Here is a 23,781-nt window from a genome sequence, read left to right on the forward strand (position 1 = left end):
GGCTTATTTAGCTTCTTAAATTTATTATTGATTATTGTTTTAAAGCACAAGGCCTCTGTTGCTGCCCAGGCTGGAGTGCAGTGATGTAATCATGGCTCACTGTAACTTTGAACTCCTGGTCTCAAGCAATCCTCCCACCTCAGCCTCCAAAAGTACTGGGCATAACAAGGGTGAACCACCTCATGTGGTCCTTATTTACCTTTTTAAAAGATTTACATACATCTCAAAGAGACAGAGGAAAGAACTTAAAATTTGAAGTTTCCTAAAGTAAAATCTCTAAGAAACGGGAGGGAGGTGAAGTCTCTTCCCTTATTTTCCACAAGGAGAATTAAAACTCTTATTTTTTTAGTTGATACATAATAGATGTACATATTTTTGAAGTACATGTAATAATTTGGTAACATTAATATAATCGAATCAGGGCAACTGGAATACCCATCACCTTAAACACTTATCTTTCTTTATGCTAGGAACGTTCAAATTACTCTCGTCTAGCTTTTTTGAAATGCATATTAGATTAACGTTAATTATAGTCATGCTACTGATCCATCAAACAGGCCTCCTCTTTCAATATGTATTTGCAGATCAGGCACAGTGGATCAGACGCAGTGGATCAGGCGCAGTGACTCAGGCGCAGTGACTCAGGCGCAGTGTATCAGGCGCAGTGGCTCAGGCACAGTGTATCAGGCGCAGTGGCTCAGGCGCAGTGACTCAGGCGCAGTGGCTCAGGCGCAGTGGATCAGGTGCAGTGGCTCAGGCGCAGTGGATCAGGCGCAGTGGCTCAGGCGCAGTGGCTCAGGCGCAGTGGATCAGGTGCAGTGGCTCAGGTGCAGTGGATCAGGCGCAGTGACTCAGGTGCAGTGGATCAGGCGCAGTGGCTTATGCCTGTTATCCCCACACTTTGGGAGGCCAGGGCTGGTGGATCAGTTGAGGCCAAGAGTCTGAGACTAGCCTGGTCAACATGGCAAAACCCTGTCTCTACAAAAAATTAAAAATGAGCCGAGTGGGGTGGCTACTCCACATAGTCTCAGCTACTCCAGAGGCTGAGGTGGGAGGATCGTTTGAGTCCAGGAGGTGAACACTGCAGTGAGCCGAGATCGCACCACTGCACTCCAGCCTGAGTGACAGAGAGAGACCCTGTCTCAAAAAAGATTAAAAATTAAAAATTAAAAAAAAAAAATTGTATTTGTTCTTATACGCCCAAGAGGCAGCAGCAAAAGTCAGCATCCCCACCACTCTATCAGGTCTTGCCCGTATTGACCCAGGTGCTGGGACAGGAGGCACACACTGAACTTACTGCTCCCGTTTGACTTCTCATCTGGTTCCAGGTCTCCACTTTCCACCCCTTTTCCTCCATAGACTAAAAGCTAGGTTGTTCTGGGTGTAACATGTATCTAGAAAGAGCGTGTCTGGCTGCTGCTTCTTTTTACCACAAGGTATGCCTGAGATATCGGTCTGTGCCGCCATTTTGGCTCTCAAGCCAGGGAACCTCTTGGTGTTCTCATTTTGGAATTTTATTCTGGACAGTTCAGAGGAGCCAAGGACTCCTCGCTGTGATACCCAATTCCCTGGCTCTAATCAATTATTCATTATTCACCCAGGTACTTAATGAGAAACTCTCAATACCTAATTTTGTTCCAGGCTTTGAAGAGGGTCAGAAGGATGGAAGACTTGGCCCCTCCTCTCTAGGAGTGTACACCATGCCTGGGGAGACCACATATCAATGTGGAACAGTCCCGGTTAGGGCACAAGAGTGCTGAAGCCTGGACAGTCATGCCATGGGAGCTCAGTGGGAGGCTGGATTCAGGCTGAGGTGTGTGGGGAGAGCTTCCCAGACAGCTGGGATCTAAGGATCCTTAAATCATGCACAGGAAAGTAGGAAAGTAGCTGCAGCCTAATGAAGAGCAGGGGTGTTAGAAGGCTTCCCTAAAGTTCTGTGACCCTGTAGAACTATTGCCACTGCTATGGTCACTACTGCAACTACAAGTACTGCACCTGGCATGGGAGTTTGACGGGCCACAGCACATGCAAAGAGGGCACTGAAAATCATAGAAATGTTGGGTAAACTATAACAATTTTTTTTTTTTTTTTTGAGACAGAATCTCACTCTGTCTGTCCCCCAGACTGGAGTGCAGTGGCGTGATCTCGGCTCACTGTAAGCTCCGCCTTCTGGGTTCATGCCATTCTCCTGCCTCAGCCTCCCGAGTAGCTGGGACTACAGACACCCACCACCACGTCCAGCTAATTTTTTTTTTTCTCTTATTTTCAGTAGAGACGTGGTTTCATCATGTTAGCCAGGATGGTCTCAATTTCCTGACCTCGTGATCTGCCCGCCTCAGCCTCCCAAAGTTCTGAGATTACAAGCATGAGCCACCGTGCCTGGCCAAAAAAATTTTTTTTAATGCATGCTGTCTTTAAACAAAATAAAAGGAAATCCTCAAGTGGTAGAAACAGAAGAGAGAAACCACAGCCAAAGTAGTATAAGCTGGAAACCTAGAGCCCACGGAAATTGTAGAGGAGACAAATTTAGGCTCTAGAGACTGGGCTGAAATTAAAACACCTGTGTGAGAACAGGACATGTGGCCTTAGGCTTGCTTGGAGGAGAGAAAATGGTTTTTTCGTTTGTTTGTTTCGAGACGGAGTCTCGCACTCTTGCCCAGGCTGGAGTGCAGAGGTACAATGTTGGCTCACTGCAACCTCCGCCTCGCAGGTTCAAGCCATTCTCCTGCTTCAGCCTCCCGAGTAGCTGAGATTACAGGCGCCCGCCACCACACCCGGCTAATTTTTTTGTATTTTTAGTAGAGACAGGGTTTCACTATGCTGGTCAGGCTGTTCTCAATCTCCTGACCTCGTGATCCTCCTGCCTCGGTCTCCCAAAGTGCTGGGATCACAGGTGTGAGCCACCACACCCAGCTAGAAAATGTTAATCTGAGCTCAGCAAAAAAGAAGAGCATCAGAGAGATGACCCCTCCTTAAAAGAGGGTTAAAAACATGCCGCCCACCGGCCGGGCGCAGTGGCTCACGCCTGTAATCCCAGCACTTTGGGAAGCCGAGATGGGTGGATCATGAGGTCAGGAGCTCTAGACCATCCTGGCTAACACAGTGAAACCCGGTTTCTACTAAAAATACAAAAAAAAAAAAAAAAATTAGCCGCGCGTCTGGGTGGGCACCTGCAGTCCCAGTTACTCGGGAGGCTGAGGCAGAACGGCGTGAGTCCAGGAGGCGGAGCTTGCAGTGAACCGAGATCACACTATTGCACTCCAGCCTGGGCTACAGAGAGAGACTCCGCCTCAAAAATAAAATAAAAATAAAAATAAAATAAATAAATAAAATGCTGCCCACCAGCTCAGGGAAGTTTGAGGAGGCAAGTTGTCTGTCTTAGAACATAAAGGCAAGGAAAAAAAAGTCACCTGTCACATATGGAATCCCTAGGGCCCGTGTATTGAATGGTTGCACAGTTCAGATATATACTACCTCTGAGGTCCAGGAGCCCCAGGTAGAGAAACTGACATAATATTTGGTCTAAAATAATTGAAATCCCCAGGATCCTAGTAGATACCACTCTGTGGAAATGTTGTTACAGACCAGGGCACATGGGAGTCACACAGGAAAAACAACTCCTACTGAAGATGAGCTCATGATCAAAAATGACAAATCATGCGAGGAAGTGAGCCTCCATGAGTGACAGCCAACAAATACATCTGGCAGGGTAGTTGGGAGTGCAGATAATGGAACAATCTGAAAGCAGCTATAACCAAATGTGTACCCACCCTTCAAAAGCTGAACCCAGCAGTTCCAGCCCGACCCATCTTGGTTCTTCAGCACTCACCTTCTCAAGTTCATGGCATTCCAGTCCTTCAGTCATGTGGACTCAAAGTCTTGAGCCCTCTTCAAATTCTTCCTCTCTCAACTCTTTTTCTTAATAATAGCTCTCAGTTTTCTCATCTCTCTTCCACTCCCTCCTTTGCTGTGATGGTCATCCAGCTGATTTCCTGCCTTCCCAGTTCCAGGGTTCCCTTTTCTCTGTTTCACCCCCACACTGCCACAAAATTATCCTCCTAAATGGCAAGTCCCATGATTTTTCTTCCTTGACCCAAACCCCTGATTATTGAAATTCAAACAACCCTGCCCAAATTGGACCCATTCCATGTTTTGTTTTCTATCATGATGTCACCCTTACCCACCCCTCAACCCAAGCCTCTGTTGCAAGTACACTTGCTTACTTATCTTTCTTACACCCCCGTTCATGCTTCCAAGCAGTCTCTTCCCTCTTATTAGAAGGCTCTCCCCATCATGTCTGCTGGCTGAAAGCCTACCTAGCTTCAACCTTCTAGAAGCATGATGTTATAGAAAAATGCAGCATTAGCACGAAACAGGTCTGATTTCAAATTCCAGATGTTACTTTATAATTCTGTGCCTCAAGCAACAAGAGGTCACAACCTGTCTGAGCCTCAGTCTGTAGTTTTATAAAATGGGAATAATATTTTGCAGAGTTGTGAGAATTAGAGACAGTCTATGTAAAACGCCAAGACCACAGAGCTTGGTCCAAGTAAGTGCTCGAAAAACAGTTGCTGAACTGAGTCTCCTCACATTTTTATGGGAGTTATGTCTTTACTGTCTCACCTTCCATGAGGCCTGAGGCCTTATCTCATTCATCTTTGCATCCCTACTGTCTAACACAGTGTCTTGAAACATGTCAATTGACAAGTACTGGAAATAACAGGCATGCCTAACCTGGTGTTAGAAGAGGGTCCTGACGGACCTCAGGTTTTAGAAGGGTACTGATGGCCAATTTATACTGCATGACTAGAGAGAGAGAGAGAACCGATCCAGGATAAGGAGGAATATCTAACATTCAGAGCTGTTTAACATGAGAACAGGTGCTAAATATAAGCCACTTGCCATTAAAAAAACTCAGATTACAGAAAGTGTTCTGGGGTTGGATGAGGGATACAACCACCACATCAGTGATTAACTTTTGGGAGTCACAGATGTCTTTGAAAATCTGGTAAAAAGTTGTGGATCTCCTTCCCCAGAAAAATGGCCCAAATTGTAACATTTTACAAATAATTTCAGGAGCTTCATGGATGCTAGGTAGTGATCACCTGATGAACCTTCTAGGATGCTATGGTCAACCTCCCTTTTCTCTATCAATCATGAGACAGAAGGCATTCATCACTGTCATCTGTATCTTCAGAATTCACAACTCCCACCTAAAGCACATGATTAATATTGGAAAGCTCAGTACTTTTGCCACAAACTAAATGCTCTAAAAAATTTTTTTTTGGTTAAATGAATGAATAAATAAAATATTTTATTGATCTGATCTTTAAGGAAAGATATGTGCTACAAGAAGGAGAAAAGAGAATGAAAAAAACAAAGAAACTGAGTTTTTGAAAAAGATCAACACTAGATGCCATAAAATCGGGAGAGGCTAATTAGCATAAGAAAAAAAAAAGAGGATAAATTTTGGATGGCGTGAACTTCCAGCCTCTTGCCCAGGGCTGAGCGTCCCAGGGCAGGGAATGTCTAACCTGCAGACCCCTGCTGTTGTGTGGTCCCTGCCTAGCTTGCCTTCCGAGTGACAATGGCACGTCCCCAGGGGCCACTGGGAAAAATCACTCATAAGGATCCGTGATCCATTGTGACATGTCCAGATGATATTTGAATTTGACTTTTTTTTTTTTTTTCTTTTTGGAGACACAGCCTTTCTTTGTCACCCACGCTGGAGTGCAGTGGCACAATCTCAGCTCACTGTAACCTTCACTTCCTGGGTTCAAGCGATTCTTCTGCCTCAACCTCCTGAGTAGCTGGGACTGCAGGCATGCACCACCATGTCTGTCTAATTTTTGTATTTTCAGTAGAGATGGGGTTTCACCATGTTGGCCAGGCTGGTCTTGAACTCTTGGCCTCAAGTGATCTGCCTGCCTCAGCCACCCAAAGTGCTGGGATTACAGGCATGAGCCACTGCATCTGGCCTCAAATTTGATTTTAAAACCTCTTTCCCTATTTGATAATTTAGGTTTCTATTATTATGCAACCAGTGGCTACTCTATCATGATATATTGCTTCAATCACACTTGGTAACAAGCTATTAAATGAAGTAGGTTGAGATTTTTTTTCTTAGAGTATTATTATTATTATTATTATTACTGAGACAGGGTCTCACTCTGTTGCCCAGACTGAAGTGCAGTGGTGCAATCTCAGCTCACTGCAACCTCTACCCGCCGGGCTTAAGCAATTCTCCTGCCTCAGCCTCCCAAGTAGGTGGGACTACAGGCACACGCCACCATGCCCGGCCAATTTTTTGATTATTAGTAGAAATGGGGTCTTGTGATGTTGCTCTCCAAATCCTGGGCTCAAGGGATTCTCCCACTGTGGTCTCCCAAAGTGCTGGGATTACAGGCGTGAGCCACCGTGCCAAGCCAGCATTTCTTGTTTGATAGACTGAGCGTAAGTTTCTCAAGGATCAGCTGGTTCTTCTAGTTTGTATGAGCAAAGATATGCTGCTCTGTCTGGATCAAGATCTCTTGCTGTCTCCATGCTCAGCCCCGCCGGCTCTCTCCTGGAGACACAGGCATCTGCGAGATTTCAGGAGGCTCCGCAGGCTCTGCAGGGCCTCGGGCAGCCCCTCCCCAGTGAGGGCACTGCAGCCCCGGAGCTCCCAACAGCGGTCCTGGAATCTCTCTAGACTCAGCCTGTTTCTGATCTTAAGCAGCGGAAGTGCATCAGGTGCCTCCTGCTTGTTAGCCAGCACCAAGAAGGGGACGCCAGCCATGTTGGGGTCACTCAGGACTTCCGTGAGCTCAGCCGCTGACTCGGGTAAACGGGCTTCATCTGTGCTGTCCAGGACATACACGAGGGTATCTGTGCCTTCCAGATAGTCCTTCCAGCTGGCCCTGAGTGGGGCCTGCCCCCCAACATCCCAGAGAGTCAGTGACACGTGCCCAGGAGCTTCCAGAGGCTCCACGTTGAAACCAACAGTGGGCAGGGTCTCCACCAGCTGGTGGCCCTTCAGCTTGTAAAGGAGCGTGGTCTTGCCTGCCGAGTCCAGGCCCATCATCACCACCTGGGCTTCTGCCTTGTGACCTCTGGAATTCACAGAACCCATAGTGACCACTGCTGAATCCTAGGGGAGAAAGGCCAGGGGCAACATCAGTTACTGTCTTCTGAAGGAAGACAAATCCATCCTGGTACCGTGGCTCACACCTGTAATCCCAGCACTGTGGGAGGCCAAAGCAGGAGGATCACTTGAGCCCAGAAGTTTGAGACTAGCCGAGGCAGCAAAGCAAGAACCCGCCTTCTCTACAAAAATTGAAATTAAAAATGGAGAACAAATCTGTGCAGGCAAACAACAGAAGAGCTTTTCCAAAATAGGAAAAGTCTTTACAGGGTCAGATTTTAAACAGACGCCTGGGCATCGAAGGAAGTGAGGGTGTGTGAGTCACAATCAGCTAACCTGTCTCTGGGTCAGATAAGAGTGGTCCCTGGGCAGAGAAGATCAGGAGCCTCCTGGAAGACATGGAATGTTGACTCACATTCCTGAGGAGTTAAAACAAAGAGGCAAAATGAAGTTCCAGTCGGACAGACCTGGTTCAGTAGAAATTACAGGACGATGTCATCAATTCTTGCTGGTCTGTGGCTTCTAACCTGTTCTCCTCCTATAAGCCTAAATGCTGAAATGGAAGCTAAGTTGGGTTCCATGCTCAGAGTGAGGAGGACGGTTCAGCTCACAGTGACCTCTCTTCAGAGCTTCCCAAGGACCAGTACTATGTCTTGGAAACACAGTGAGGTGTCACTTAATGACAGGGACACATTCTGAGAAATGCTTCATTAGGCAATTTCATCGTTTTACAAAATCATAGATTGTAATGACACAAACGTGGATAGCCTAGTCTACTCCACGCCTAGGCTATATGGTATGGCCCGTAGCACTGTGTTACAATAGCCTACAGTACCCATTACAGGAATGCTGTACCGGGTACATTACCAGGTACACCGGTACAGCATTCCTGTAATGGGTACTGTAGGCTATTGTAACGCAGTGCTAAGTATTCCTGTATCTAAATATAGAAAAGGTAGTGGTTGTGCCACGACGCTAAGCTGAAAAATTCTTATTTATAAGAATTATAATCTTATGGGACCACCGTTGTACACATGGTCTGTTGTTGACTGAAATGTCTTCATGCAGTGCCTCACTGGGGCTATTTATAAATACTGTTTACTGGGGGCAAATTTATGAGTCAGAGCAAAGTAGTTTCCTCCACTGTCTTACCAAGGTCAATGACTTCTACAACGTACCACATGTGCTTTATTGTTTGTTTTTGTTTTTTTTTTTGAGACAGGGTCTCACTCTGTCGCCCAGGCTGGATTGCAGTGGCATGATCACAGTTCACTGCAGCCTCGACTTCCCAGGCTCAAACCATCCTCCCACCTCAGCCTCCCCAGTAGCTGGGACTATAGGCATACGCCATCACACATTTGTGTTGTTGTTATTGTTTTGAGACAGGGTCTCACTCTGTCACCCACACTGGGGTGCAGTGGCGCAATCATGGCTCATCACAACCTCTGCCTCCCCGCAACCTCTGCCTCCTAGGTTTGAGGGATTCTCCTGCCTCAGCCTCCCGAGTACCTGGGATTACAGCTACTACTACCACCCGGCTAATTTTTGTATTTATATTAGAGATGAGGTTTCACCATGTTGGCCAGGCTGGTATTGAACTCCTGACCTCAAATTATCCACCCACCTCGGCCTCCCAAAGTCCTGGGATTACCCGTGTGAGCCACCGCGCCTGGTCACATATGTTTTTAAAGAATCCCAAATTTTAAGACATATGACCTGTTCCCAACTTAGGCGATGCCTGGGTGGAACAGAGAAGGGACATCTCAACTTCCGGGGTGGGGGTGGGGGGATATCAGCTGCCCCTGGAGGAGTAGAAAAGTAAAAAGTTAAAATTACCTCTGCGATACTATTAGACTGCGGCTGTGAGATCCTCCGTGGCTCTCCTCCCCTATGGAGTTGCTTTCTGCTGGCCGGGCATGTCCCAAGAGCGACATGGGAAGGAAGCAGAGCAGCCGTTGCTGCTTCTCCTTTTTCTGCTTCCTTTTCCCAGGTGGCTTCGGGGCGGGGCTGGTGTCGCGGCCCCTCCCTCAGCCCTAGGGCGCCTCAGAGCAGTCAAACTGCTGGGCTCGCCGCAGAGAGGTCCCCAGCTCTACAGGTCCTGGCAGACCAAGGCCCAGTGACAGATCCATTTTCTAGCAACTCAAGACTTCGTGCCTGAAGGAGGGAGCACGAGCTCAGAGCTGTGTCCAGGCGCAGCCGCCTTCTCTCTTCCCTCAGAATCCTCTGAGCTCCTCGCGGAGAATTCTGACCTCTTCCTTTCAGCGCATGCCTCGAGGTTTTTCTGGTGCCTAGAGATTCTCTGATTTGCTTGGAATCACACATGGTTTGTTGTTGTTGTTGTTATTTTGTTTTCTATTCGAGACAGAGTCTTGTTTTGTCGCCCAGGCTGGACGGCAGCCTCCGCTTCCAGGGCTCAAGCGATCCTCCCTCCTCAGCCTCCTAAGCAAGTGGGATTACAGGCAGGTGCCACCACGCTCAGCTAACTTTTGTATTTTTCGTAGAGACGGGTTTCACCATGATGGCCAGGCTGCACATGTGTTCTTTTAAAAGCTGCCTATGACCGGGCGCGGTGGCTCACGCCTGTAATTCCAACACTTTGGGAGGCCGAGGCGGGTGGATCATGAGGTCAGAAGTTCGAGACCAGCCTGACCAACATGGTGAGACCCCTTCTGTACGAAAAATACAAAAATTAGCTGGGTGTGGTGGCACACACCTGTAGTCCCAGCTACTTGGGAAGCTGAGGCAGGAGAATCACTTGAACCCGGGAGGCAGAGGTTGCAGTGAGCCGAGATCACACCACTGCACTCCAGCCTTGGTGACAGAGCAAGACTCTGCCTCAAAACAAAAACAAAAACAAAACAAAACTGCCTACATATGATGAAAACATTCTTTAAAAGGTATATATGTTGCAGATCAACCTTTAAAATTGTGTTAATGTAGTGATTAAAGTTACTGTTCAATTTTTTCTTGAATGGTGTCACTGTGTTTTTCCCAGTAAAAATGACACCTCTAGAAAATGTAATTTTTAAAAAATTGGCTAGTTGCCGGGCACGGTGGCTCATGCCTGTAATCCCAGCACTTTGGGAGGCCAAGGCAGGAGGATAGCTCGAGCTCAAGAGTTTGAGACCAGCCTGGACAACATGGCGAAACCACGTCTCTACAAAAAATAATAAATTAACCAGGCATGGCGGCATGTGCCCGTCGTTCCAGGTACTTGGGACGTTGAGGCCGGAGAATTGCACGAGCCCAGGAGGCAGAGGCTGCAGTGAGCTGAGATCACAGCACTGCACTCCAGCCTAGAAGCAGAGTGAGACTCTGTCTGTCTCTCTCCTTTTTTTTTTTTTGAGATGGAGTCTCGGCTCACTGCAACCTCCGCCTCCTAGGTTCAAGCAATTCTTCCACCTCAGCCTCCCGAGTACTTGGGATTACAGGCGCATGCTACCACACCCAGCTAATTTTTTTACTTTCAGTAAGGACGGGGTTTTGCCATGTTGGCCAGGCTGGTCTCTAGCTCCTAACCTCGAGTGATCTGCCCGCTTCGGCCTCTCAAAGAGCTGGGATTACAGGTGTGAGCCACTGCACCCAGCCGAGACTCTGTCTCAAAAAAAAAAAAAGAAAAAAGAAAAAAAAAATTGACTAGTTAGAAACCACTGATTCAGTAGGTATTGAATTTGGATCTGGAGTCACAGTGATTTAGCTCTTATAACCAGTAATCTTTGTGCTGTTTTCTGCTTTCCCATGCATTATTTCATTAAAATGTCAAGATTCAAGTTGGTTGTTATGACTCTTCCATTTTACAAGCAAAGAAGCAGGCTTGGTTGGGTGGCCGAGGCAGGTGGATCACGAGGTCAAGAGATCGAGACCATCCCGGCCAACATGGTGAAACTCCGTCTCTACTAAAAATACAAAAATTAGCTGGGCATGGTGGCATGCGCTTGTAGTCCCAGCTACTCGGGTGGCTGAGGCAGGAGAATTGCTTGAACACGGAAGGCGGAGGTTGCAGTGAGCTGAGACTGTGCCACTGTACTCCAGCCTGGCGACAGAGCAAGACTCTGTCTTCAGAAAAAAAAGAAGCAGGTTCAGACAGGGTGAATCATTGACTCGTGATCTTGCTGCGTTTTATAATTCTTCTCTTCCTCTTTTACCATGTCATGCTACTCACAGAGAAAGTGCCTTGTAAATGGCAAACACTAGATTGTTGTTGTCATTGTTTTTGTTAAGCTACTATATTTTAGCAGGAAGAAGCGATTAGGAAAAATAAGAAACTGAAAGAGTGTTATGTGCACCACTGTGTGATGGTATTGATGCTGCTCTTGGTTTGCTCTTTTCAGTGCCTGTGGTCGGTGATCATCCTTTTTTAAGGCCATGGGGTGTGTGGGGAGGAGACGGAAGCAGATAGAGGGCTCCTGGGGTGGAATTATCCCAGGGAAGTCTCAGAGCAATAAAGAACCTTCTGGTGGAGGGCTTGTCATTCTCGCCTACACTACAGGGGGATTGGCTCATGCTGGGACTAAGTCCTGTCCAGGCCCAGCTGCTGAGTCAGCAGGAATCCTGCAAGGGCCCGATTTGCAGGATTGGGGCGGGACGAAGATAACAGCAGGCCAAGGCTGAGGGGCTCCTGGGGGTGGGGGAGCTAGGGTGCTGCTCTGACCCGGTTCCCCGAGCAGCATCAGGGCTAGGTCTGGGCCCCATGGAGGCAGGGAGGGAGCAGAAGCTGTAGAAGCCTTAGCACAGTGGCTTGGAGGCATCATGCCAGGCTGCCTGAGTGACCTATGCCCTGGGTGACACAGAGAGGGAAGGGACACTCCCCTTGGCCTCTAGCCCGGAGCTTGGGGCCACATGGCTAGGCTGCAGGGCCTCTGGAGGTAGCTGCGTGGCACTGACCACGGAATCTTAGACAGGCACCGCCATCCAGGGGCTGGCTGGCAGGCAGGGGTGGATCTATGCGCACTGCTGGGGAGCACAGGCTCCACCAGATATCAAGGAGTCTTGCCTGAGGGCCAAAGTCTTGTGTTCACCGGGAAACCATGATTGCTTTGTGACCCCAGTCCTGCCCAAAGGCCCTGTGGCCTGAGTTTCTCTGTACACCCCCGACCCTGACCCCTTCAGCTCAACCAGCAGGGAAGCTTTTCATTAGACACCCTGACATGGGGAGGCTCACAAGGGCTACTGCCCCGGGAGGCAGCGCAGAGCAGAAGGTAACAGTGTGGCTTTGATTTGGGTCTACCTGGGGGCACATTTGGCCTCAACCAGAATTTTTCTGCACCTCAGTTTCCTTCTCTATAAAATAGGGGTTGATGATGATAATAATAGTACCTAACTTAAAGGGTTATTGGAAGGATTAAATACGTGAAGACACATCAAGTAGTTAGCCCAAAGCCTGGCGTCTAGTCCCAGACTAGTTCTGTCAGAGAAGGACAGGAGAGCCCTCAAACGTAGCGGTGTGGCTGGAGAAAGTGACGCTGGTGCATGTGCAAGCCCCAGCACCTTTGTGTGTCTGTGACTACAGCTTCCAGACCTGGAACAAGGAAAAGGGGCTACACTGAGCTCACTGACACCAGGAGAGACAAAGGTCTTGGGCCCCACCTCTACTGCCCTAAGAGTGTGAGTTGAGAAATGTACTCCTGCCAACTCTTATACAGGTGGTCAGGCCTGGAGGAGCACAGCATGCCCATTGCACTCACCAAAAAACAACTTATAAGCCAGGATGCTGCTTCTGACGTTTGTTATGGGATCTGTTTAACCCAAGAGCTGGGCCGGTTTTCTGTGCAGCACAGCTAAGGGAGGGCAGGGGGCCAGGGGCACTCAGAGGATGCACATAGGGACTGAAGGAGTCAACCGCGGAGATGACGTCCAAATGGGTTGCTGGAAGACCATGGAAAGTTGGTGGTTTTTAAGGGGTCATCATGCAACAGAGCCTCGTGGTCCCTTTTCTGCTCTCTACAGATAGGTCCAAAGGAGGAGAGTGCTAGAATAAGAGCTTTATTCTCCTGGAAAGTGCTAGAGAAACATGGACGGAGTCTCTTGTCCAGCCCTCCTTTCCCGGGGCTCCATAACGGCCCCCACCTTTTTATCTTGTTGTGACCTCCTCTTGCTCTGGTCTCTCACTTTCTCAACTTGCAGTATGCAAATTAGTAACTTTTTTCCAAGGACTGCCTCTTTTAAAAATCAAATGTTATTTCTTTCTATTTTCAAGCCATCCATACAAAATTCCAAAGGTACAAAAGAGTAGAGCATCAAGGACGTTCTCCTTTCACCCCAGTGCTCCAGCCATGCTGGACCTTTCCTGGGAAACAGCCCACACCATTGGCTTCTTATATATTTTTCCAGGATATTCTATGCACATATAAGCAAGTAGGGTGCATCGGGGTTTTTTTCATGGTTTTCCTTTTTTTTTTTTTTACCCCTCAATAATCACTTACTTTGAGGAATGCAACCTCTTGTATAAATCTCTCAGTCAGAAGTTCTCAGTCATGAGCTGTGTTGAGATCAGTGGGAAACAAAGGGGAGGAGAGACAGCCAGGAGCCCTAGGAACCACCCACCTTTCCTACCCACCACCAAGCCCCCAGTGAGTGATGTCCGGGATGGGGCTGGGCGGGGTACAAGTTACCTTTGTGGGTATTGTGGTGAGAACCAATGCTCCAATCATGCTGAAGGTTTAATGAAATTCTCCCAGAAATTTCCTCCCTCTATGACCATCATGTGTTAGGCAACCCATGGGGCCTTAAGCTGTATATCTGAATTTGGGGTTTTTGCTACAGGTGCAACATGTGTATCGGTGACTGTTTACAGGTACTTATGCCCGTGATTCAGCTTTCCCCAGATGTGGAGAAAAGTGGACAGAGAGTACAAGTTCTACTCATACAGGAAAGGGTGGTTCTCAATGGGCACTCTTGGAGAGTTTGATTAGAGCATGTGCCTGACATTCAGTGAGTGGGGACTAGAGATGCTAGACATCCTATAACACCCAAGACTATTTTGTGCAAGAAAAAAATGTTTCTTAAATTTGAATTTCACTTTTGAATGTCCCAAACATTTATGTAGTAGTTTTAAAAAAACCCACCATTTAAAATGATCCTAGAACATAATTTTGTTTTACATGTAAATGCAGACTATTTTTGCATGGTTTTCATATACACTACATTTTTTCCAGAAACACAACTACTGTGTGCATTGAGGAAAGTTTGCACTTTGTTTTGTTTGGAGTTTTCCAAGAGCTGCTCATTATTTTGGAAAATCACATCACTGACAGCAGCGCTTTGAATAACAGCATGGCATTTAAGTTGCTGATAAGATGCACCAAAACAGTGATCCGCAGCCATGGTGCTCATGTGGATTCTATATTTAGATGCAAGAATGTGACAACTTCATTAATGTGATTGTCCTGAGCACTTATGTATGGGAACATATATTATTTTATTAGAAATCACCTTCCGTTGGGCAGGGTGGCTCACATCTGTAATTTAAGCACTTTGGGAGGCTGAGGCAGGAGGATCACTTGCCCCACCCAGCCCCATCCCGGACATCACTCACTGGGGACTTGCTGGTGGGTAGGAAAGGTGGCTAGTTCCAAGGGCTCCTCACCGTCTCTCCTCCTTTTTGTCCCCCACTGATCCTCAACAAGGAGTTCAAGACCAGCCTGGGCAACATAGCAAGACCCAGTCTCTACAAAAAAATTAAAAATTAGCTGGGCATAGTGGTGCACACCTGTAGTCCCAGCTCCTAGAAGGCTGAGGCAGGAGGATCATTTGAGGCCAGGAGTTCGAGGCTGCACCACTTGCACCACTGCACTGCAGCCTGGTCTATAGAGCAAGACTCCGTCTCTAAAAAGAAATAAATAAACAAATACCTTCCTTTATTTCTTACATTATAGTTACAGCATTATACTGATGGTTTTTCAAGATTATGTGGCTAGGTAGATTCCATTGTGTATTATTTTCATTTCCAGACTTTATAAATGAATATTGTAAAATATTTGTTACATTAAAAAAGAGTCAACTTGCTCTGTTTCTGGGCTTATAAGTAAAGGAGGACATAGCTGGGTAGAGGAAACTGAGAAGGGACCAGAAGTGGTGGAGACTTTAAATCAGCAGTCATCCATGGTGACAGCCAGAGAGGCCAGCATCTTGTCTCTGAACCAGTGAGCTCTGTTGCTTCATGGTACATGTAGTCTCATTCCTACATGGCACCTGCTTCCGCTTGTGAACTATGGTCTGCTCTGGAGTACAACCGTGCCTTGCCAATGTGGGCAGTGGTTACATAGGGGGCAAAGGAGCTTGCATGAAAAAGTGTGAGTCCACCACCAGAAAGAACTCCAAATCCATAATGGGGTTGGGATTTTTATGGATGAAGATCTTAATTAGTTACAGGACACAGTAGATGTTGATTGCAAAGATATTTTATTTATATCTATAACATGGATATATTTATTAACTCTATTTTTATATGTTTTAAAAAGTACACATTTGTGGCCAAGCACGGTGGGTCACACCTGTAATCCCAGCACTTTGGGAGGCCGGGGCAGGAGGATTGCTTGAGCCCAGGAGTTCAAGATCAGCTTGGGCAACATAGGGCGAACCCATGTCTACAACTATATAATTTAAAAATTAGCCGGCTGTAGTCCCAGCTGCTCGGGAGGCTAGGGCAGGAGGATGACCTGCACCTGGGAGGTTGAGGCTGCAGTGAGCCATGATTGCCACTGCGCTCCAGCCTAGATGATGGAGCAAGACCCTGTCTCAAAAAATAAATTAATTAAATTAAATTTGTGATTTCTGTGTGTCCTCCCATGCTTTTCCTAGGTATTTGGTTTCAGTGGAATATTGCTGATCTGTTACCCTCCACAGAACTCCCGAGAAGAACAGAAATCTGTCTGCCTCTGCTTTCCAAGGACGCTGACCACAAATAAGGCTTTCATGATAGAAAATGAATCCATAGGAAACATCCTACAAGAAATATTTATCCAGCAAATGGCATGTGGAAGCTGTTTCCCTGTGTTCCTAAGTCCCAGGCTGCGAGCACCACTCGCCTCCCTCGCGGTGTCTGGAGAGCGGGATGTCTTCCAGGTTCGTCTCCTCACTGCTGGCGCCCCGTCCTGGGTGTGGGGCTCCTGCCACGGACGACTCCTCCGGGTGCAGCCACAGTGCGGATGCTCTGCATCTTTGCCGCCTCCATCGCCTCTGCACTTGGCTGCCTGGACTATTTTGGCTCCACCCAGCAGCCTTAGTGGAGAGAAAACAACGCCCCACCGCAAGCACCGTCAGCTTCTCTCCTCTTTGTTCCGTTTTCTGGCCAGTTTCTTCAACAACCCGCAGCCCCCTTGTTTCCTGTGGTCTGCTGCACTTGTTTAACAATCGGTGTGCCAAGTGTAGCCCGGTTTCATTACAGCTGTGCTCCACGTGGTTGTAAGCAGAGCACACATACACTTTTGTATTCTGATTTTGTTTTCATTTAATTTATATCAAGAATTACATTGCCTTAGTCTTACATAGTTTCTAATAAACATCACTGTGTTGGCTTCATAATTATATCAAGGGGAAATATTATTATCTACTTCTAAAGGCTGCAAAAAAAAATCTGAATTAAAGATTTGGTGAGTGAAGTTTATCTCTTCATTTGGATTATTTCCATGGGCTAGATTGCCAGAGTTGGGACTTCTGGGACATAAGAAATAACACTTGGCTGGGCGCGGTGGCTCATGCTTGTAATCCCAGCACTTTGGGAGGCCAAGGTGGGCGGGTCACGAGGTCAGGAGTTTAAGACCAGCCTGGTCAACATGGTGAAACTCCGTCTCTACTAAAAATACAAAAAATTAGCTGGGCGCCGTGGCAGGTGCCTGTAATCCCAGCTACGCAGGAGGCTGAGGCAGGAGAATCGCTTGAACCCGGGATGTGGAGGTTTCAGTGAGCTGAGATCAGGCCACTGCACTCCAGCCTGGGCAACAGAGTGCGACTGCGTCTTAAAAAAAACCAAAAAACAAACAAACAAAACTTTGTGGCTTGTTAAGATTATTCAGTATGTCGTCATGATTTTACATGGTTGCTTTTCACTTTTATTGTTTCCCTTCACAGACTGGACTCCCTACCTCCCAGGCCCAAAGCTCCCAGGCCCAAAGTTCCCATGCCTGAGCTCCTCAGCACTTGGAGAAGAGGTGGCAGCTGGGCAAACTGTCTCCAGACCACCATTGTAGGGAGAAGGGACCCGATGCCATGACACTGGCGGAGTGGAGAAAACATTCCCACCACTGAGGAGTTTGCTATGAGGGTTATCATGATAATGATATGACTAGCTACCGTTTACTGAGTTCCTTTATGTTAGGCATTGTATTATACCATTTCCCCCTACAACCTGCTGGGTAAGTAGTGTGATCGCCATTTTCTAAAGGAAAAAACGGAGGCTCAGAGAGGTAACTAGCTTTCAGCTGCAAGTTACAAAACACCCCCTGCAAGTGGCTGAAACAGTGAGATTGTCTTATTCTCTCCCATGACCAGCCTGGCCAACATGGCGGAACCCCGTCTCTAGTGAAAATACAAAAAATCAACTGGCCATGGTGGCGTACACCTGTAATCCCAGCTACTCAAGAGACTAAGGCAGGAGAATCACTTGAACCCGGGAGGCAGAGGTTGCAGTGAGCCAAGATTGTGCCACTGCACTCCAGCCTGGGCTACAAAAGCAAAACTCAAAAAAAAAAAAAAAAAAAAAAAAGAAAAAAAAGGCAGGAAGAAAGGGAAAGGTGTAAGGGTTTTTGTCTGCTTGTGTGCATGTATGTGCATTTATTTAATAAAAAAAAGGAAATGTTTTCCTAAAGCCTACCAGCCAGTTTCTCCATACATCTTACTGACCAGGAGAATAAAATTACTTGGCTTGGCCAGGCTGGGTCTACCTTCTCTGAGCACATCGCCCCCACCCCGTCTGCCCCCACTGCATGGTATCTGAACAAAATTATGCTACTTGTAGCCAGAAGAAAGTGGGAAAGGTGTTGGGTAAGGGAAAACGTCTGTTACACTTCCTTCCCAGACATTCCATGGCAGAAGATTCTCTTTTCAGAAGACAATGCTGTCTTCCAAGATCTTCGTCTCAGTATGTGTTAACAGTATGTGTGTGCATCTGTGCGCATGCACATGCGTGTGGTTGTGTCTCGGGTGCTCATAGTTTTGTTACTGGTGTAGCATATTCAAGTCAGAAATTAGGCAATCAGAAGGAATGCTGCAGTAGTCATTCTCGGCTGCTATCTCGCACATGGGACAGGGCAAGACGGTGTGAGGCTCCACATACATTAGGAAGAACGCAGGTTGAAGATTTAGATCTGGATTCTAGCCCCCAGCTCTGCTACTTTCCATCTGTGTTGCCTGGGTTAAGTTATTTAATCTTTTTGTTATTATTAATTAGATATAGGGTCTGGCTCTGTTGCCCAGGCTGGAGTATAGTGATGCGATCATAGCTCACTGCAGGCTCAAATTCCTGGGCTCTAAGAGTCCTCCTGCCTCAGCCTCCCAAGTAGCTAGGGCTAAGGTTACAGGCACATGCCACCACACCTGGCTAATTTTTAAATTTTTTTTTTAGAGATGGGGGCTCTATTTTGCTCAGACTGGTCTTGAACTCCTGGCTTCAAGCAATCCTCCTGCCTTGGCATCCCAGGGTGCTGGGATTACAGACATGAGCCACGGTGCCTGGCCATTACTTAATCTTTCTAAGCCTCAATTTTCTAATCTGTAAAGCAAGAAGTTTACACTAGGTAATGTCTAAAGTTCTAATATTCTGTAATGTAATTTTTTTTTTTTGAGATGGAGTCTCACTCTGTCACCCAGGCTGGAGTGCAGTGGCACAGTCTTGGCTCACTGCAGCCTCTGCTTCCCAAGCTTAGCCTCCTGCTTCCCAAACTCAGCCTCCTGCCTCCCAAGCTCAGCCTCCTGCCTTAGTCTCCCAGGTAGCTGGGACTACAGGCATGTGCCAACATGCCCAGCTAATTTTTGTATTTTTAGTAGAGATGGTGTTTCACCACATTGGTCAGGTCGGTCTCAAACTCCTGGCCTCAAGTGATCTGCCTGCCTCAGCCTCTCAAAGGGTTGGGATTATAGGCATGAGCGCCCAGCCAGTCTACCACATTATTAAACCCAAAAAAAAAACCCTGCTCAAATGCATCTGCATGCCATATGAATGAGGGAGGTCAACATTTTTTCTTGTATAAGAAGAATAAAACATAACAGAATTAGATATAGCATGTAATGTAAGCAGATTATGGGCTCTTTTGAAATGTATTTTCATTACAAACTGTGCTTTGAATGATTATGTGTTAAGTGACTGTGTTTTACATTTACAGCACAGCTCATCTTTCAGAATTTTCCTGCTATTTCTGTTTTCTATTTTATTGGCAATGCGTTTCTTTATAACTGAGTGAAGAATGTGGCAAGGCTGGGGAAAATGTTTGTGCCTCTTTTTGCTCTCTCTCCCCCTCTGAACAGAAATAGTATCATGGCAGTGCATCTCTTTGTCTCTTAGGAAAATAAAAAGCCAGGAAAAGGAAATAACATTGGGTGATCTACTTTTGGAACAGCGTGAGAAAGATCCAGAGAATGTTAGTTTTGCATTGAAGCCGCTTCAACTTCTACTTTTTCAATATTACAGGAAGTTTCCTAGCATTGAGAGGAAAGAGAAACAGTGACCAGAGACTTTCTCCTAATATGCAGGAAGGACAGTGTGGAGGCCAAGACTAACGTGGGTGATGAGCTCCAGGCCTGCCTCAAAACAGGAGCTGATGGGAGTGAGTCTCTGATCTTCTTCCAAGGTTGTTTCAATATCCAAAGTAGGTCCTCCATGGCAGCTGCTATTCAGTCAGCCACATTTCCTGAACTGGATATTTTTAGTTGGCAGGAAAAAGGAAAACAAACCAAAAAAACCTAACTTGATTAGGAAGGACGTTGGAAGGTCACTTCATAGTTAGAAACTAAGATTAGTGCTTGCGACTTGGCTGTATTTCCCAGATGACTTACCATTTAACCTGTGCCTCAATGGGCAAAGTGTTTATTTTGCATGGAGGGGAAGGGAGAAACTTCATCAGCACAGGATCCAGGCCCTACAGCCACGACCAGCTGAGGATTCTCCCTTAAACCCTCAAGAAGTATTCTGATTTGCTCACTCATGAGACTGGAGCTGTGCCTTGAAGTAGAGCGTGCACAGTAGTTCATTCCCACGGCCATATTCCTGCCGGATGATAGAGCTTGGCCTGCACTAAAGGTCTATCAACATTGCCCCCAATATGCTAAGGCCTATCCTTCCTAAGATATGGCTGTGTCCACGGTCCTCCCCAGAAGGGGCTCTTGTAAGGCTCCCAAGGGAGCGAAATTCAGACTCTGACCCAGAGACTCTCTTCACCTCATCTTCTCCTGGGAGTCTTCATCCAATAGTGGCAATGTCATTCTTTCCTTCTAGAAAGAGTTGTGCTGGCTGGGTGCGAGGGTTCACGCCTGTAATCCGAGCACTTTAGGGGGCCAAGGTGGGTGAATCACTTGAGGTCAGGTGTTCGAGACAAGCCTGGGCAACATGGTGAAACCCTGTCTCTACTAAAAATACAAAAATTAGCCAGGTGTGGTGGCAGGTGCCTGTAATCCCAGCTACTCAGGAGGCTGAGGCAGGTGAATCACTTGAACCCAAGAGGCAGAGGTTGCAGTGACCTGAGATCACGCCACTGCACTCCAGCCTGGGCGACAGAGCAAGACTCCATCTCTAAATAAATAAATAAATAAAAATAGAGTTGTGCTTGCTTCTTTGTCAGCTTTTGTATTGATCCCTTTTCACATATATTTATATAAAAATAGTTGTTGACAAAATGATGTAATATTTAGAAGTAAAAAGAAAAAAACTAGGCTGGTTGGTGTGGTGGCTTATGTCTATAATCTCAGCACTTTGGGAGCCTGAGGCAGGAGGATCGCTTAAGGCCAGAAGTTTGAGACTAACCCTGGTGACTTAGCAAGACTCCGTCTCTATTATTAAAAAAACAAAAACAACAAAACTAGTCTGCGGCAAGGTACTTAATCTTATGTAGCCTCAGTTTCCACATCTATAAATGGGGACAAAAAAATTACCTCTCAGAGGTTGCAGTGAGCCGAGATTCAGGGTCTCCTATGGCCATTCTACCTGGTTATGTGAATCCTCAGAGAGATGGTATAAAATAAGGACACTATTTTAAAAAATACGGAGAACAAAAATGAGCCCTTGGACATTTAAAATATAACAGCAGAAGTAAATATCTTGATGGAAGGATTGGAAGATAATGTTGAAGAAATCCAGAAAGTAGAGTGAAAAGGCAAAGGTGTAAGAAAGGAAAGAAAATATGTTTTAAATTAGAGACTAAGCAGAGTGCAACAATCAAATAATAGGAGTTCCAGAAAAAGAGAACTTTAAAAATGGAGTGGAGGCTAGGCGCGATGGCTCACGTCTGTAATCCCAGTACTTAGGGAGGCCGAGGATGGTGGATCACCTGAGGTCAGGAGTTCGAGACAAGTCTGGGCAACATGGTAAAACCCCCGACTCTACTAAAAATACAAAAATTAGCCCCGCGTGGTGGAGCACACCGGTAGTCCCAGCTACTCAGGAGGATGAGGCAGGAGAATTGCTTGAACCCAGGAGGCAGAGGTTGCAGTGAGCTTGATTATGCCACTGTACTCCAGCCTGGGTGACAGAGCAAAAAAGCTATTACTGATTAAGCTCTAATCTGTATCATACATTATATCTACATTAATTTATTTACTCCTCCCAACACCTCTGAGAGGTAATTTTTTTTTGCTATTTTCTAGCATGGAGCCTGCCAGCCTATTTCTCTCTGGGTCCTATATGCACCTTGGAACAGAACACTGTCTTGTCAATGTGTGCAGTGATGACATAGGAGGCAGAATGTTTACCAGCATAGACCATGTGCTAGGCTGTAAAACAAGCTCAACAATTATTAAAGAATTGAAATTACGTGGAATATGTTCTCACTTGACCACAGCAAAATTAAGGTAGAAATAAATAACAGAAAGATATCTACAAAATTTCCAGATTTTGAATTGAATGATAGTAAAAATAGAGCATATCAAAATGTGCGAGTTGCAGCTTATTGACTCAAATCCTTACATTAGAAAAGTGGAGGCTGAGTGTGGTGGCTCACACCTATAATCCTAGCACTTTGGGAGGCTGAGGCGGGCAGATAGCTTCAGCTCAGGAATTCGAGACCAGCCTGGGCAACATGGCAAAACTCCATCTCTACAAAAAAACATCTCTACAAAAATTATGCTGGGCGTGGTGGCTCACACCTGTAATGCCAGCACTTTGGGAGGCCTAGGCAGGTGGATCATTTGAGGTCAGGAGATCAAGATGAGGTTGGCAAACATGGTGAGACCCTGTCTCTGCTAAAAATACAAAAATTAGCCAGGCATGGTAAGAGGCATCTGTAATCCCTGCTACTCAGGAGGCTGAGGTACGAGAATCACTTGAACCTGGGAGATGGAGGTTGCAGTGAGCTGAGATCGTGCCACTGCACTCCAGCCTGGGCGACAGAGCGAGACTCCATTCCAAAAACAAACAAACGAACAAACAAAACCCAAAAAACAAATGAACAAAAAAATCCCCCCAAAACCCCACAAAAATTAGCTGGGTGTGGTGAGGTGTGCCTATAGTCCCCACCTTCTCAGGAGTCTGAGGTGGGAAGATTGCTTGAGCCCAGGAGGCAGAGGTTGCAGTGAGCCGATATTGTACCAGTCCACTCCAGGTTGGGTGACAGAGTGAGACCCTGTCTCAACAAAAAGAAAAGAAAGATGCAAAAATCAATGATCTCAGTGCCAATTATGAAATAAGAAGCAAAAGAGAAGCAAACAAAATACAAACTACATAGAAGAAACAAAATAATCAAAATACAAATAGAAATAAGTAAAATAGGAAAATAGAGAATATCGGCCAGGTGCAGTGGCTCATGCCTGTAATCCCAGCACGTTGGGAGGCCAAGGCAGGCAGATCACTTGAGGTCAGGAATTTGAGACCAGCCTGGCTAACATGGTGAAACTCCATCTCTACTAAAAATACAAAAATCAGCCGGGTGTGGTGGTGCACACCTGTAGTCCCAGCTACTCGGGAGGCTGAGGGAGGAGAATCATTTGAACCCAGGAGGCGGAGGTTGCAGTGAGCCAAGATTGCACCGATATGCTCCAGCCCGGGTGACAGAGTGAAACTCTGTCTCAAAATAAATAAATACATAAATACATAAATAAAAATAAAAAAGCAAAAAACTGTTAAGGAACAAGCGTTGGTGAGGTTGTGGAGAAATTAGATCCCTGTACACTTTTGGTGGGTACTAAAATGGTGCAGCTGCTGTGGAAAACAGTATGGAGATTCTTAAAAATCTAAATTGTGATATGATCCAGCAATCTCATTTCTGGGTATATATACAAAAGAATTGAAATCAGGATCTTGAAGAGATATCTGCACTCCCACATTCATTGCAGCATTATTCACAACAATATAGGAACAACCCAGTTACCCATTGTATTAGTCCGTTCTCACACTGCTAATAAAGACATGCCCCAAATTGGGTAATTTACAAAGAAAACAGGTTTAATTGACTTACAGTTCAGCATGACTGGGGAGTCCTCAGGAAACTTACAGTCATGGTGGAAGGGGAATCAAACAT

General features: G+C 46.4%; 1 protein-coding gene across 2 annotated transcripts; it reads right to left on the reverse strand.

The window, feature by feature from the left end:
- Window positions 1-3,335: 3,335 nt before the first annotated feature.
- On the reverse strand, window positions 3,336-9,113 carry LOC105490717 (ARF like GTPase 11). 2 transcript variants are annotated; one of them, XM_011756603.2, is made up of 3 exons: window positions 8,960-9,107; window positions 7,460-7,542; window positions 3,336-7,129 (listed from the first exon to the last, which is right to left on the reverse strand). In XM_011756603.2, the coding sequence occupies exon 3, from the start codon at window positions 7,109-7,111 to the stop codon at window positions 6,521-6,523; it is 591 nt and encodes a 196-aa protein (XP_011754905.2). In that variant the 5' UTR covers window positions 7,112-7,129; window positions 7,460-7,542; window positions 8,960-9,107; the 3' UTR covers window positions 3,336-6,520. The 2 variants fall into 2 exon arrangements, with proteins under 2 accessions (XP_011754905.2, XP_011754904.2); XM_011756602.2 differs by lacking the exon at window positions 7,460-7,542 and having other exon boundaries at window positions 3,339-7,129; window positions 8,960-9,113.
- Between the last annotated feature and the right edge of the window lie 14,668 nt (window positions 9,114-23,781).

This window comes from Macaca nemestrina, chromosome 16 (assembly GCF_043159975.1).
Source record: "Macaca nemestrina isolate mMacNem1 chromosome 16, mMacNem.hap1, whole genome shotgun sequence".
Taxonomy (NCBI): domain Eukaryota; kingdom Metazoa; phylum Chordata; class Mammalia; order Primates; family Cercopithecidae; genus Macaca; species Macaca nemestrina.